The sequence below is a fragment of the Tamandua tetradactyla genome, chromosome 6 (assembly GCF_023851605.1).
Source record: "Tamandua tetradactyla isolate mTamTet1 chromosome 6, mTamTet1.pri, whole genome shotgun sequence".
Lineage (NCBI taxonomy): Eukaryota > Metazoa > Chordata > Mammalia > Pilosa > Myrmecophagidae > Tamandua > Tamandua tetradactyla.
Genome location: NC_135332.1, coordinates 162,216,855 through 162,232,432, shown reverse-complemented (window position 1 = coordinate 162,232,432; position 15,578 = coordinate 162,216,855). Strand labels below are relative to the sequence as shown.

At 39.4% G+C, this 15,578-nt stretch overlaps 1 protein-coding gene across 1 annotated transcript in view; it reads left to right on the top strand.

The window, feature by feature from the left end:
* EXT1 (exostosin glycosyltransferase 1) overlaps positions 1-7,176 on the top strand; it is a 298,729-nt gene extending 291,553 nt beyond the window's left edge. The window contains exons 9-11 of the mRNA XM_077167531.1: positions 441-601; positions 2,678-2,849; positions 6,341-7,176. Of these exons, the coding sequence (XP_077023646.1) occupies positions 441-601; positions 2,678-2,849; positions 6,341-6,526 (519 nt within the window). The 3' untranslated portion in view covers positions 6,527-7,176. The remainder of the gene's footprint in view (positions 1-440; positions 602-2,677; positions 2,850-6,340) is intronic.
* Positions 7,177-15,578: the final 8,402 nt, after the last annotated feature.

The window sequence follows — 15,578 nt, the reverse complement described above, 5'->3', positions numbered from 1 at the left end:
GTTATGATGTATGCTGCATGTTCGTCCTCCAAATGGACATAGGAAACTACTCCCGTTTATAAAACAGATAGATGTGTTTGTGCCTCGTGGGGATCACTAAGTCACATGCATCTTTGAGGGAGGGGGAAAAAAGCAACTGGTTCTTTGACTTGCATTTAACTTGAACAGACTGGATTTCTAAAGGACTTATCAGCAAATGTGATTTTTTTTTTCTTTCAATTCCACCCTAATCTGAAGTTTCTTTAACAGATAAGATTTAAATGTGCATAATTATAGGGCACAATATCATGCAGACAGCTTAATTTGCTGATGAACACATGGAATTAATGTTTCCCAATAGTCCAGGGATTTTGCATTATGAATTAGCAGGGGGAAAGTAATGTTTTATTGACATTTGTTAACGCTGTTGATTGCTTGTTTGGCTTTTATTCTGCCTGCAGGTGGATTTTGCCTTCACAGTGTGGCAGAGCTTCCCCGAAAGGATCGTGGGGTACCCTGCACGCAGTCATTTTTGGGATAACTCTAAGGAGAGGTGGGGGTACACGTCCAAGTGGACAAACGACTACTCCATGGTGTTGACAGGAGCTGCTATTTACCACAAGTGAGGAAATGAGATGACGTTCTTACAGACTTTATATAGCTCTTTATATTAGTTGCTGTCTGTTGCATAAATAGGAACTTGAGCCAAGTCTTGTTAATAACCTTACAAAAGCAGGCTGCATTCCCATTTAAGTTTTGGTGATGTGACAAATGTGTCTTGAAAACCAATAAAATCTCTTGACTTATTGCATTTCTTATGGTAGATTAGCATTTTCAATTAGTCTGTAGGCCAGAGAAGGGGGTGTCACAGATAACTGACTATTTCAACTTACAACAACAAATAGAAATTCTTAATTGAGCACCCAAAAGGTACTGATTTAGGTGGTTGGGATTCACCATTGAATACAAGTGAAAAAGTTCCCTGTCCTGTGCAGGCATACCTCATTTTATTGCAATTTGCTTTATTGTGCTTCACAGATACTATGTTTTCTTTAAATTGAAGATCTGTGACAACCCTGAGTTGAGCAAGGCTATTGATGCCATCTTTCCAGTAGCATATGCTCTCTTTATGTCTCTGTGTCATATTTTAATTAAGGTCTGTACATTATTTTTTTAGACACAATGCTATTGCACACTCAATAGACTGCAGTATAGTGCAAACATAATATTTACATGCATTAGGAAACTAAAACATTCACGTGGCTCCTCCTGTTGTGGTATCTGCTTTATTGTGGTGGTCTGAAACCAACCACAGTGCTTCCAAGGTATGCCTGTATTCTACAAGGGGAAGCCTCATATACTTAATAATTATATAGTTTATTAGGAGAGAAGCGACATGGCTGAAACACGTGAGCAGGGTAAGGGATCGGGAGTGCCAAAAGCAGAGTGGGGGACAGGTTGGGGTGAGCAGGGTGATCCTCGTTGAGCTGGTGAGATTCGAGCAGAGACTTGCAGGAGGAGAGCGAGTCAGCCGAGATCATTGGGAACAGCCAGACTAAATGCCCTGATGCAGAAAGTTGGAAGGAACCTCCAGAAGACAAAGGTGACTAGATTGGAGTGAGTGGAAAGGAGGTCAGAAAGGCCATAGGAACCCAGATGTGGGACCCTGCTGCCCATGATGGGGACTTTACTAAGTGACATGGGGAGCCAGCACAGGGGTTCATACAGCTTTCAATCTGGCTGCTGTGCTGAGAATAGGCTATTTGTGGGCCAGGGTAGAAGCAGGGAGAACACTCAAGGGGTTGTTGACATTACCTAGGCAAGAGATTATGGAGCCTGGGACCAGGATGAAGCAGTGAAGGTGATATACTAGTGGTCAGATTTTGAAGTTGTGCCAGCATCATGTCCTGCAGTTTGGATGGAGACTTTAACAACTCTTAAATGTTTTGACCTGAAGAACCTGAAAGTTGGAGTGGCCATCAACAGAGGTGGGGCCATTTGTGGGTGGAATAGGTTTGGGGAAAGATGGATCTTGGGCATGTGATGCTATCCAAAAGGCTATGTCGAGAAAGGAGATATAAATTTAGGGGTTGTTTGCATATATTTGGACTTTAATGCCAAGGGGGGAGGGTAAGATCACCAAACTAGTAAATACAGATGCAAATATTTGTGACTTAATCCTTAGTGAAAATCACCCCTCTTCTGCCTCAGTCAAGCCAATCTTAATCTAGTCTTTTTATGTAAGGAATATAAAATCTTCTTATCTCAAGTATAGGGTTGGAAATGTACAAGGTATAACATTTAGGCTGACTGAATTTTTATCTCAAAATTTCTCCTCTCGAAAGTTCATTGCTCCCGGCCACCACCACAAAATGAATCTGATTCATTCAAATGATTTTTTTCCCTGTAACTATATGGTATAAGTCCTTCTAAAGAAAAAGTCGGGTAAGAAATAGTTAAAATTAACTGAGGGGTCTCTAGAATGACTGATCACCAGATTAGAGTTTCACTCTTACAGAATTGGAATTTATGGTTTATAAGTTAAAAAAATATAATGGTACTTTATTGGCCAAGGGATGGTATGGAATACAGTTCTGATTAAGCCAATAATCAAAATTGTAAAGCAACTCTGTAATAATGTGTAGGTCACATGTAAGTAACAATGGTCCGCTGTGACACCTGCCTTTGGCTTTTATAGATATTATCACTACCTGTACTCCCGTTACCTGCCAGCCAGCCTGAAAAACATGGTGGACCAACTGGCCAATTGTGAGGACATTCTCATGAATTTCCTGGTGTCTGCTGTGACAAAACTGCCTCCAATCAAAGTGACTCAGAAGAAGCAGTATAAGGAGACAATGATGGGACAGGTAAGAGTGAAGAGACTGCTCCTTTCTTTCTTCACTGAGGTAATGAGACCTCATTGTTCCTGTGGTTGCTCTGTTTAAGAGCGTAATGAGGAGATATCCAACATATTCCACATCTAAAACTTGAGGGAATGTTATGGTTGACACATGGATGATTGGGAAGATATAAGTCAAGGGTATCTTTATGTCAAGAATATGAAGTTCTCAGCGGGCCACGGTGGCTCAACAGGCAGGAATGCTTGCCTGTGATGCCAGAGGACCCGGGTTTGGTTCCCGGTGCCTGCCCATGTTAAAAAAAAAAAAAGAATATGAAGTTCTCTTATAATCTACAAGGTGACGTGAGAAAGACATATCTTCTCCAGAGTTAAAGACCTACAAAAGAATTTATGTAAGGTTACTGCAGGTGCTTTATCTCATTAATAGCTCTTAATGCTTTCTTCAACACAGCCTTCTGGTGGTCCCTCTTGAGTTGGGTGAGCACCATGGAAGCAGAACGAAAGTCACAATCCTCGATTTTCAGTTCTAGAACCAACATTATACACTGCAGGCAACTCAGTTACCTTGGGAAACTCAGCTGGCTCATTTTTAAAATGGAAATAGTAAAGTCGCTATCACAGGGTTGCAATAATGTCTATGGAAGCATTTAAAAAGGTAAAGTAAAATTTTGTATTGAGTCATAAAATCTGTGCTAAAAAACACTATAGAGGAAATATAATCCAAATCTCTTATAAAAAAAGAAAACAAAGACTTTAAACATAGTGTCACAAGCCACTTAGTAGGTTAGAGACACTTAAGCTCTGTTCATTCCAGTGCTTATTCTCTTATATCCCAGGTCCTGATGTCAGGCCCACCTGGATGTGCTGAAGCTTATCTACCTTTCGTCCCCTTGGGCAGAGGCCAGTACTATATGTAGGAAAACAAAAGCCATAACTAAGACCATTTAGATGTACCCAAGTTAAATCCTGAACATGTGACAGAATTTGAGTCAACCTGAAAGGACACACCTTAATATTGTTATATCAGTTCATTCATTTGGGATTTTCCATGTACCTTGTTGTAACAGCTTTTGCAAAGGAAAACTTAGCCAGGCCTCGTATTAGCTCAATTTGGTCACTAGATTTAGTGTGACCAAAAACTGTACAGGGTTTTAAAATTTATAAAATTTAGTCAGCCATTCAGTGTCTACAGAGCATGTACTGTTATCAGGCACTGTGCTAGCTGCTGGTTATGATAACTGTCCATAGTGGAAAATTCTACTGCCCTCTAACTACTAAAAGAACAGGTTAGAAGATTGCAAGAATGTTTAATCTTTGTAGCTGAAAGATTTTTCAGTTCAATAAGGTGCATTAAATATCTGCTCTGTGCCAGGGCATTTTCATATATGTATCTCATTTTAGGATACAACATTCTTATAGTGTTTGCTCAGAGAATTCTACAGAATTCCCTTAGGTCATACAATCATTAATGGTAGCACTTTCAGGGATTGTTTTTGCACTCTTTACATGCATTTGCCCAATTCTACCAAACTGATATTTCTAGCAATTTCACACATCTTTTGGGACAAATCTAAATTTAACCATAGTCTAATTAGATATATCTAAGTACTGTATTTGCCCTCTTCTTCCTATCATACACATTATTGTACGGAATATTTGTGTGATTGATGGAAGTAAGCAGCTATCATGTCCTAAGATTATATTTTATTACATGGGAAAGACATTTTCTTTTATATATATTGGTTGACAGAACAAATTTTAAAATCTGGAGGCAAAAAGATACTTGAATTGAATGATTCAACTGGACTTTTTTTCTTTTTTAATTTGTAAGACAGTGTAAGAGTGAGCTTAAGCTCTGGACAATATTTCATTTCCATATGTGGGCACTTGCAAGGGTGTGGTGGTCCGGCCATTTGGGAAACAGTGGGCCAATTAGAAATTGGCTGCAAGTTCATACCAATTTCAGAACAAAAAGCCCTGGGAGGACTTCCTGCTCTGATCTGTACTCAACCAGACCGCTTCATTTTATACCCTTCTCTGATTTTCCAAGCAGAGTTCTCCTAATAGAAATGATAAGGTACAGAGCCTGAGTTCTGTCTCTGTCTTAGCTTTAAACAAATCATTTTAACTTCCCTGAACCTGCTTCCTTATCTGTGTAATGGGTATGATAATACCTGGTTTGATAACCCCACCAAGTTGTTATGAGGCTCAAATAAACTTCAAGAAAATACTTTACAAATAGTGTTTTGCTTGTTTTTCTTCTGCTTAGTGGTAGCTTAACATTTGTGTTTGTTTACCTTCAGTGTTATTTTCAAGCATGTTGACACTTTAGGTATTTTTAAAAGGACTATGAGTGATTCTCAGTAAAATGTATCTTCCTAGGAAAATGTTTCTAACAATGAGTGAGGACACAAACACATTGAAAACACACAGAAACACACACATTATTAAAGAATGGCCTATTGACATAAGTGAATTTGGGTTTTTTTCCCCATAATTGGGCAGGCCAACTTTTCATTGTTTCATAAAAATATGGTTTGAAAGACATACCTGGTTGCTCTATTTACATTTGAACACTCAAGTGATTTCAAGCTTCTTTTTAAATCAGTGCCAGTCATTTATATGGTCTACAAATATTTAGCCAATCCTAGGGGCAATGCAGAGAGCTAAAGAGATGGTGGTAATCTTTTCTACCTGCCCAGAATAAGTCTTTTTCTTCCATTCTGGGTGAGAAATGATTCTTTATAGGGCTGATTGTCCTTCTAAAAGTAATCTTTGGGCATTTTAGTGGAGTAGGAAATGCAACAATCCTTGGGTTAAGAGAAGAGCAGAATTTTAAGATTTTGATCTATAGTCAGACTTATAGATACATACCCTTGTACATAGTGCACAATCTGTTTCCCTAAAACCTCACGGAGTCATCTAAATGGAGAATTTGCGGAAGTGAAAATGGATTTTTAGATGCTGCACAACACTAGCCTTGAATTAAATGTAAGAGATTTTGCTTTGCTCTTCAACTATACCTGTGACTTTTTTTTTCAAAGTTTTAGTGGGCTCATTATAATGAGGCAGTAAAGAAGAAGGGATGGACAGATGAGTAAATTTTTGAAAGTTGACCATCAACATCTACAAATAACCACTAACTTTGAAATCACCAACACATTGATAATCATAGTATTGGATCCCAAATGTAAATAGAAGTTTTATGTTTAATGACCATAATGACGCAGTTTAATTGATCAGTTATTCACCTGCACTTTCAGAGAACTGGTCAATCAATATGGACCTTTTTTGTTTGTTTGCTTTAACCTCGAGGATCTTACTGTAACTTGGGGAAAGTTCCTTGATGAGGCATTGTATATTTTCACAAGGGACGTGGATGGTGAGCCAGACCGCAAGCTCTCCTACTTGCCTTTTGCCTGACTCAGTTTTCTGCGATGTTTTCATCTCACCTTGCTCTTCTCTCATTGTCCTCCATGTTTCTCTCCCTTTCCCTAGACTTCTCGGGCTTCCCGTTGGGCTGACCCTGACCACTTTGCCCAGCGACAGAGCTGCATGAATACATTTGCCAGCTGGTTTGGCTACATGCCGCTGATCCACTCTCAGATGAGGCTCGACCCCGTCCTCTTTAAAGACCAGGTCTCTATTCTGCGGAAGAAATATCGCGATATTGAGCGACTTTGAGGAACCCGGCTGAGTGGGGGAGGGAAGTTGAGAAGGGACGGGGTCAAGCTGCTCTCTCTTCCCAGTGCAGATCTGCTCATCAGCGGAGCCAGATTGTGCCAAGTATCCAAATAAACTTAGATGAACAGAATTACACACACACACACACACAAAAGAGGCCAACGAGAACTCAACTCCTGGCTCCTGGGACTGCACGGGACTGCTCCAAACTCACCTCACTGGCTTCTCTGTCCCAAGACTAGGTTGTGTACAGTTTAATTATGGAACATTAAATAATTATTTTTGAAATGATTGCTATGCAGGTTTAAACTTTTTTAATGATCAAAACTATTAAAAACCAGAGTTCTTTCTTTAATCAAAATTGTGTTGGTTGTGAATATTTCCAAGCTGCTACTCTTCCCCACAAACATCATTGCCTTTGGCCATGCAGAGTTACCTGAAGAGTTACAAAGTCTCAGACTTCATGGAAAATACAAGAAGTCACTCTTTCCAGTGCCAAAAAAATAACCAAGCATAAATGAAAACAAGTTCATTATTCAACCTTACCAGTGCAAATTGTTTTCCACTTTGAATTTGCAAGACCTCTTTAACTCTTATCTCTAAAATGTTGCTGCATGAAAGAAAAACGTGTAATTACTAAGTAGACAATTCTAACTGAAAACCTTGTATTTGAGATATAGAAGTAAGATAATCTTTTTCATTGGTGGCGGTGGGGAGGGGTGGAGGAAATTAGTACCAAGAGAGCACTAGAATAACTGAGAAGTATTCAGTTTGTACATGGAACCATCTCAAGAGCCTACCAGCATATTAATGAGTTAGAAGTACTGACCCCAAACAGTGACCCGGTGCTTTCTGGCAGTGTACCCTACAGATAGGGCAGTTGACAAATGTTAATAGTTGGCACAAGGCTTTGGTTTAGAGGCAAAGAGGGAATGAATAAATGCATTGGAGGAAACCAAATCCTTAGGAGAAATTGTAACATTTGTGAAACCTCACATTTCAGAAGCTTCTCTGCTGAGAAAGAAGAAATAATTTATAAATTTTCACCATTGAACAAGAAAATCACAAATAGGGCGTGCCTCACTACTCTAGAACCATTTTTGATCAAGTATTGTTTTTGAACAAGAATCTGTCAAACAAAATACTCAGAAATAGACCTGAATACTGTTTTATTTAATTCTAATTATTCAGGCTATGGAGAAGTTTAGTTGTGCTCCTAGGAAATTGGTGGAGTATTAGAAAGAACATTTCTATTCCTGCCAATGACATCTTGAACTTCTGATTATGAAAACGAATTCTGAGAACAAACTGGGGAATAAAAGCATATCCCGCAGCACCATTGTAAAAGATGGAGACTCCTGATATTAAAGGGTTTCTCCTACTTGGAAGAGGGAACGGAGAACAGAAAAGAGAAAGACAATATTGGGACCTGTCACCTGTTATACTGAATAAATAGTCAGCACTTCAGAGTCCCCCCCCCCCCAAATACTTACATATCTCATAAATTTCTGTTCTATTTCAGAAGAAAATTCCATCATCTAATTATGTTTAAATAACTTACAGCACCTGGCTTAGGTCAGTGGGCACCATAAATCCCACAGTCCTTAACTCATCCTTTGTGGACATTTGGAAGAGAAAGAGGAACTTGCAATCATGGCATGGGGCAAGTACTCTAAACAGGAGTGAAACTAGGTGTTTGCAGATGTCCAGAGACGTCAGGCAGCACGCTACTGAGCTGTACAGTGGCAGACTGAGGAGGCTGTGATGTGAGTGTGTGCACAGTCCATGAGGCTCAATAGAGCAGGGGCTTTACTCTGCAGCCTTGTGACTCAGAACAGGTCCCTAAATTTCTCTCTGGATTTAACCCATTCTTAGCCTGGTCTTAAACGTATGATCTTTTTCCCTAAGTCTATGTGATTATCTCTCATATATTTGTCACAAAACAGTTCTTAGGTTCACGGTATTTGCACTTGTTTCTTTCTATACAATGCCCAATTTAATGGGTTTCATGCCATTTTGAGCTGCAGCTCTTAGCGACTAAAGGGTTAGCAATTAATCTTTATTCATCTGGCCTTTGCAAATTTGTATTTAAGTTCATTTCCAGGTTGGGCAAATTTTTCTTGTATCTTTCTCCGTTATGAAAATGAATGCAGTGTTTGTTCAACGACCCCAAGCCAACTCGAAACTTATGTTGTCATCTTGGCTTCCAGAGCAGTGTCCTTGATTGTACAAGTCTATCACATAAGTGATTTCAGGGGATTGCTTTGTAAAATTTGCTAGTCACAAGGTCATGGGGCCCATACTCTCCACGGAGTGTGTTACGTGGGGAGAAGCTGGTAATTACAAATGAGAACAGGGTCTGACATACTTTTCGGCCACTTTAAATCTTCATTTGATGTTATTCTCCAGGTAAATCTCTTTGTGATACTAGCTAGGGTGTTCTTTTCTCCTCTGGAATATACAGCTGGAAATTGAACGATGCTTAGCAAATCAGTGAGGCCCAACAGCAAGATGTAATTTTAATTCATTTAGGAGCATTGTATTTCACTGCATTAAGTTTACAATTCATAACCACCTCTGTAGGAAGTCGGAAGTTATCTTTCAGCCAACCTTAATGAGAACCAGGGGGTCCCTAAGTGGGTCAACATGTGCTGAGTTGGTAAGAAGCCAAGAGCAGAGTGTGGTGCTGACCTTGTAATGAATTACATGCAGAAACTCTGTAGAGGACTTGGCCACTTGTGATTTCCACACACTTTATCTTTATCCAACTCCACTTTAAGATTCAGATCTTAAAAATAACGTTTTAAAGCTGGCTATGTATCTATGTGAAAATTCTGAATATATATCAAATCAGACTTACCTGCGCATTAAACAAATCACCTCTGCTGAAAAAAAGCAAAATGGCCCAAAATTGAGACTGTAGAGAAAATCAGTGAAGCAATCATGGTGCTCATATCACAAAAAATAATATACCTATGTGAATCTTCTGGGCACTTCCCAGTCAGGATGCTTAAAAAACAAGTGAAATCTCATACCTGAAAAGTTTACGTGCATTACAATTTATTTTCTTCTTGTTACAAATGGTGCTCAAAGAAGGATCAATCCTGGTTGCTTCCTTCAACTTTTCTTTTGGTGTGCTTTTCTTTTTTTTTCATTACAGAAGGCTATGTTAGCCTTTATTTTGGTGGCTCTTGAATACCTAGTGACTTGAAGGCATATTATATGGGTGGCCTTTCATAAAGGTTACTGAGCTTTAATTTAATCAGGGGTGAGATGGAGGAATGTGAGCAGATTCACATACTGTTTAAAACACACGCACACACATGCACACACACGCATATGCACACACATACACGCTTGGCTCTTGATTTAAGAACTAATGAAATTTTAATCAAATCCGTTTAAAGGGAGGAAGAGGGGAACGGCAGGGAGTCTCGCCTGGTTAGAATCTGAATGAGGCTTTTGCTGGACAAAGCTGAATTATGGATGCAAAAGGCCAGGCAAACTTATCAGACCTGAAAGTCAGACCTTGGGTCTCTGTGTGCTCTGACATTGAAAAGCTCCAGTTATTGCCATGAACTCTTAAATGAAAACATCTCCAATTTTCAGTAGTTAATATTAATCAACCTGCAGCCAGTATATCAGAAACTCAGTTGCTGAATTTATTTATCTAGTTTCCATTTGCAGCAACTATGGACAAGATGTTCATAGTTCAGATGTTTTTGTCATTCTGAGGCACACTTAACCAGGGAAGGATTCTTTCACTGCTGGCCACATTTTCTCAGGCACCTTGATGTGGAGAAAGTTCTTTTGAGTAGAGTTCTTAGTAAGCATCACCATCTGGCTATGCTAAATATGTCTGGCTCAGTATTAGAACTTAAGCATATAGAGACCAGATTATACATTAACTCTAAGGGTCTTTAAACAAAATAGGGTCAAGTGTCCTAAGACATCACCTGTGCTATCAAGTCAGTGATGTTCAGAAACTTGGGATAGGAAAGCTGCTATTTACCCCATAATCTCAATAATGAGGATGACTCCTGGAAACCATCTCTCCTCTTTGCCTGTTCCAAATCAAAGGATTCTATTTTAGTGATTTTTACTTAGCAGGGTCTAGGGCTGTCACAAATCTACAGTTCCAATATGTTCCATATCAGGAGCCTAGTTGAGTTAGTCAAAGCTGGGACTTCCATGGATCAATGAATAGGTGGGGAAGGCTGTACCTTCTGGAGCAAGTGTGAGAGGCAACCAAGGTGCTGAGCCGTCAGAGTCAGCGTGGTTTCACCCTTGTTTAAAATCAAGTCACACTAGCCTTTAAGCCACTCAATTTTTGTAATGATTCGCCTTTTAGGTCTCAAAAGCTATTTGATTTCTGCACTAGCTCTCTGTTCTTTTCCTATGGGAACACATCTCTTTCTTTTTGTTTGTAATTATTGTTGAAATTAGGGCCATGCAAATGACCTGATTATCGTGTAATAAACCTTGTATTATTTATTTGGAAGGAAAAGTATGTACAGGAAATGTCAAGGGGTGGAAGGAAAGACATAAAATCTGGAACTATTTAGGTGACAAATTGTAAAGCAAGAAAAAAAAAAGTAGACCTTACTTTGTGTATGATGTACATTCGGGACAGAGTTTTCTAATATGTCGCCAATGTTTTTGTAGTGCCACCACAGGTCTTTTCTGAAGTGTTTCCCCCATTTGTTATAAATTATTATAATCACTTAGCACAATTAAGCCCTGGAGTGTGTGTGAGAGAGTGTGCAAGAAATACAAAGCCATAGATCTTGATTTACTTTCACTGACCTGTGTAACTTTATGTCTGGGTTTTGCCATCCAAGATAGATTGTTTTCTAGGTAGTGTCACCAAAGACTTTTTCCTTCAGATTTATAGAAGAAAAAAAAGAAATTATTAATAAACGAGATGACTTTTCATCTGTGTGGTTTTCGTTCTGTCTCTTCCGTGGACGACAGAAAGAGTCCAGTTCTCAGGCGGGTCTGGTGCGCCGGGAAATGCCAGGCTTCCTTGGGGACCCTGAGGGAGCTGACATGATGAGGTTGGACCTGGTGTGCTGGGTGGAAAGTCCAACGCTGGCAGCGTCCCAGCACCCAGCCTTGTGGGGACCGTGGGGCCGCCAGCAGCGGCGCCTTCCAGCAGTACGCACCTGGTGCTGTTGGAAGCAGGCCAGGTGGGGGACGGTGGGGACGTGCCCGGTTCACAGCGCAGCTCCACACGGCCGCTGGGCCAGCACGGCAGGGGCAGGCCCCAGAGCATCTGGAGGCTGACAGCTGAGGCTGTTATCCCCTTTGGTTTAAACGACTGCGCGGGGCTCATGAATTACCGACTGGTGAAGTATTTATTAGATTGGCGTTTCTCAAAAGTGTTTGGAAATGGTTCCAGGTGTGAATGAAGCACCTTGATGTAGTAAGGTTTTATATTAATAGTCAACCTCCTCTTATTGCTCCTTCCTTCTTTCTTTGCTTCCTCCTTCCTTTCCACTGGATCCCTTCCCCAACTCTCTTACCCTTCTACACTCTTTCTTTGGGCATTTTCACAGAACGGACTTAAATCACCCGTATCACATATTTGCAGTGGAACAAAATGCCATATGGGGGGGGGGGGGTGATTTGTTTTATGACATCAATCAAGCCTTGTGATCTGCATTTCAGATTGTCCATCTGTAAATGCTGTATTTAAAAATATTTAATGAACAGCTACCACATTCTGAGCTCCATGCTAGGTTCATCAAAGGAAATAAAGATGAAATATCATACTCCCTGCCCCTCATGCTGGAGAGGGACAGAAGTCATGGTGAGGTTGGACAAAAATAAGTTAAAGCGAGTCACCAGAGGAGGCTCAGAAAGGAACTTGCCAAGTTTCAGGTTCCAAACTGGAACATGCAGTGATGGTGCTACTTCTACAATCTGGCCCCAAAGCTGTATGACTGATGATAAAATCATCCCCAAGTTTGAGGGCAAATGAGGAGGCTAGCTGGAGAAGCATCTTTTAGATTCAGTCCAAACTGCATGCAAAAATACCTTGAACAAACCTACTTAATAAATTACAGATTCATGGCTTTATAGACTGAATGCCAATTCCACTCAGGGGAACAGAAATTTAGAAGTTATTTGTAGACATCCAGATCATTCCATACTGACCTCCCTTAACTCTGTGCAGTCACTGTCACTTGCAGGAACTTGAAATATTAGCTCAATGAGTGAGGTTGTTGTTCCATTCTAGTCTCAAATACACTTTGGAGGATCCACGAGCTGGCTCAAGGTCTTAATTTGCTTTTGATCTCAGATCAACTATCCAAGTTTGTTGCATAAGATCAATCTTTGGTGCCCAGCCAGATGTGAAACCTGACTGGTAGTTTTATAGAAGTTACCTGATCTTTCTGTGCCTCTGCTTTTGCAGGAGAATTAGTAGTCTCTACCTCACAGGGTTCTTATGATGACTCATGAATTAATAAAAATAAGGTTGTTAAGATAATATTGGGCACATAACAAGCAGTATGTAATTCTTAGTTACTAATATAATTAATATTTTATCAAAAAGTGTTTGAGTCTTTCCCTGAACCACTAAAGAAGAAACATCTTTAGTTTAATGTTTAGGATCTTAAAACTGATCGCAGTTTTAGTGTTGCAGGCACCTCTTGTTTTCAGTTAGAATCATGTTTTAATGCATATAAACATGAAATCATTGTAGCATTCAGGAATGAGCTGTTCAACAGCAGAAATTATGCTGTCACTTTTTTTTTTTTGGCTGAATTTCTTTGGGGAATGGTCTGTTTTTCATTTGCATTTAATGGAATATGTTTGAGGTAGTTCAGGTCTAAAATGAAGTTTGGGTGCCAATTATTATTGTTTCTTTTCCAGCGAATTAAATGAGATAAAGAAAGAAAACCTGCTCTTGCCAATATGTAAATTATTTGCCACATTTGAACTTCTATTCTAAACTGAACTACAAATAACCTGGTTTCCTTGGCTCAATCTACTTGGAAAACATGTCTAAAATGTGTCTTTTATTAGAGAAGATCAGATCGTCCCACTGTAGAGCAGAGGAAAAAAGTTGTGAAAAGGAAGGTGTGAAGGCTATTTTAAATGCTTCCTCAGAGATGCATATATACATATTATTTTATTACATGTTCTTGAATTTCATATATAGTGAACTTATTTCCATGTCATTAAATCATCTTGTACAGTAAAATTTTAATGACCACATTATAGTCCATTGTACGGCTATTCCTTAATTTATTTACCAAACTCCTACTTGCTAAAAATGTAGGTATCTTCCAATGTTTTTGCCACTATCAATTCTATGATAAATATTTCTATAGATGAGTTTTTGAGCACATCCATGGTCATTATGGCAACAAAAATTACAGACATAAAATTGACAAGTGAAATGGTTTAAAATTTTAACGACTTTTGCTGTGTATTTGCAACATATTTCAATATATTATAAAGGCTACTGGAAGAAAATTTAAACTTAATCAATATAAAACTATATAGGAAATATCACCATAATTGTAGTTTGGCAGCTAAAATGTTAAAAGAAAAAAAAATTAGGGTCCATGTAGGCAAAATTAACAAAAGGTGGTCCTCAGTGGTAAAAAAAAAGTTGGGTATCACTCCCTTCTAGAGGGACTGACTTACTGGTATTACTGCTCTTACTGGATAATGGAAACATTTTCCTAGGTAACATGTCCCTCATGTCTTATCTTTGGTGAAATACAGAGTAAAGCTTTAGCTTTCCTCTCAAATATTTTCCTCTTTCTCCTGGAAATTTCCATAACAATTAAGTTTTAATGAAAGCATTAAAAAAAATCATCACTCTTGGCAGGCCCTTCTCTACTAATTGCAATCTGTTTTGCTTAGGGAGACCCAGCCCTATGTCCCTCTGAGGTCCTACAATTTTGATGACAGTTACCCCACCCCTCATCCCAGCCACAGGAGAGCCATCTGACCTAAGTCAGGGTAAGTGGGACCCATTCTAGGTCATCAGCTAGCACTTCTAAGAAGCAGGGACCTTCTTTGCCCTAGCATTATATACATAATATAGTGCTATAAGGATTATACTAGTAGAATAAATAAAGCTAGAGCTGATGGAGAGTAGGTGTTCAGAGTATTTTAGAGACTTTATAAAAGGGATGCATTTAACTGGAGTTCTTAAGAAATAACTAGGAATTTAACTAGCAGAAAAGAATGGAAAGGGTGCTACTTACAAAGGGACATGGATGCAAACACCCTCCATCAGAAGTTTGTTGCGGAGGGAAAAGTGAGAGCCTAGATCCATAAGAAAGACGTCTTGTCATAACACAGGATTTAGTTGGTTCGGTTTGAAGTGGCTCAGGAGGACTGCTTGGGACCCCTGGCAAGAAAAGGAAGTAAAGTAGTGTTTTTATTTCCTGGCTGCCAAGAAAATGGTAAAATGGGTTGGCTCAAACAATTGGAATTTATTCTCTCAGTTTTGAGGCTAGGAGAAGTCCACAGTCAGGACCTCAGTGAGGTAATGTTTTCATCCCAAAGACTGGCATTCTAGGACTGCATGCCAGTGGTCTTTGGTCCTTGGCTTTTCTGGCATGTGGCCATGCAGTGGTGGCCTCTGCAGCTTTTCGCTCTGTCTGACTTTCTGATTATAAAGGACTCCAGCAATCTAGATTAAAGCCCAACCTGACCCAGTGGGCCACACCTTAAATCAAGCAACATCTTGAAGAGATCTTATTTGCAAGGGGACCACACTATCAGACTGTGGACCAAAATCAAGAACACATTCAAGCCGGGGTACACAGTGCAATCCACCACAGGTAGTACGTAAGTACTAATAATGATAACAATAGTTCTCTTGAGTCCCATTTTTCTTCCTCCTAAGGCAAAATTTCAGTGCAAAACACTGGAAATGGGGATCATATATGAATCTTTTGCACTTAGCATAAAAAGTGTGCAAAGAATAGCAGAAAGCTTGTTCTTTTCAAATCTTGCTCTGAAAACTTTTGAAGTGGAAAGATTGACTTCTACATCTGGTAAGGATGTAGGAAATTTCAAGAGA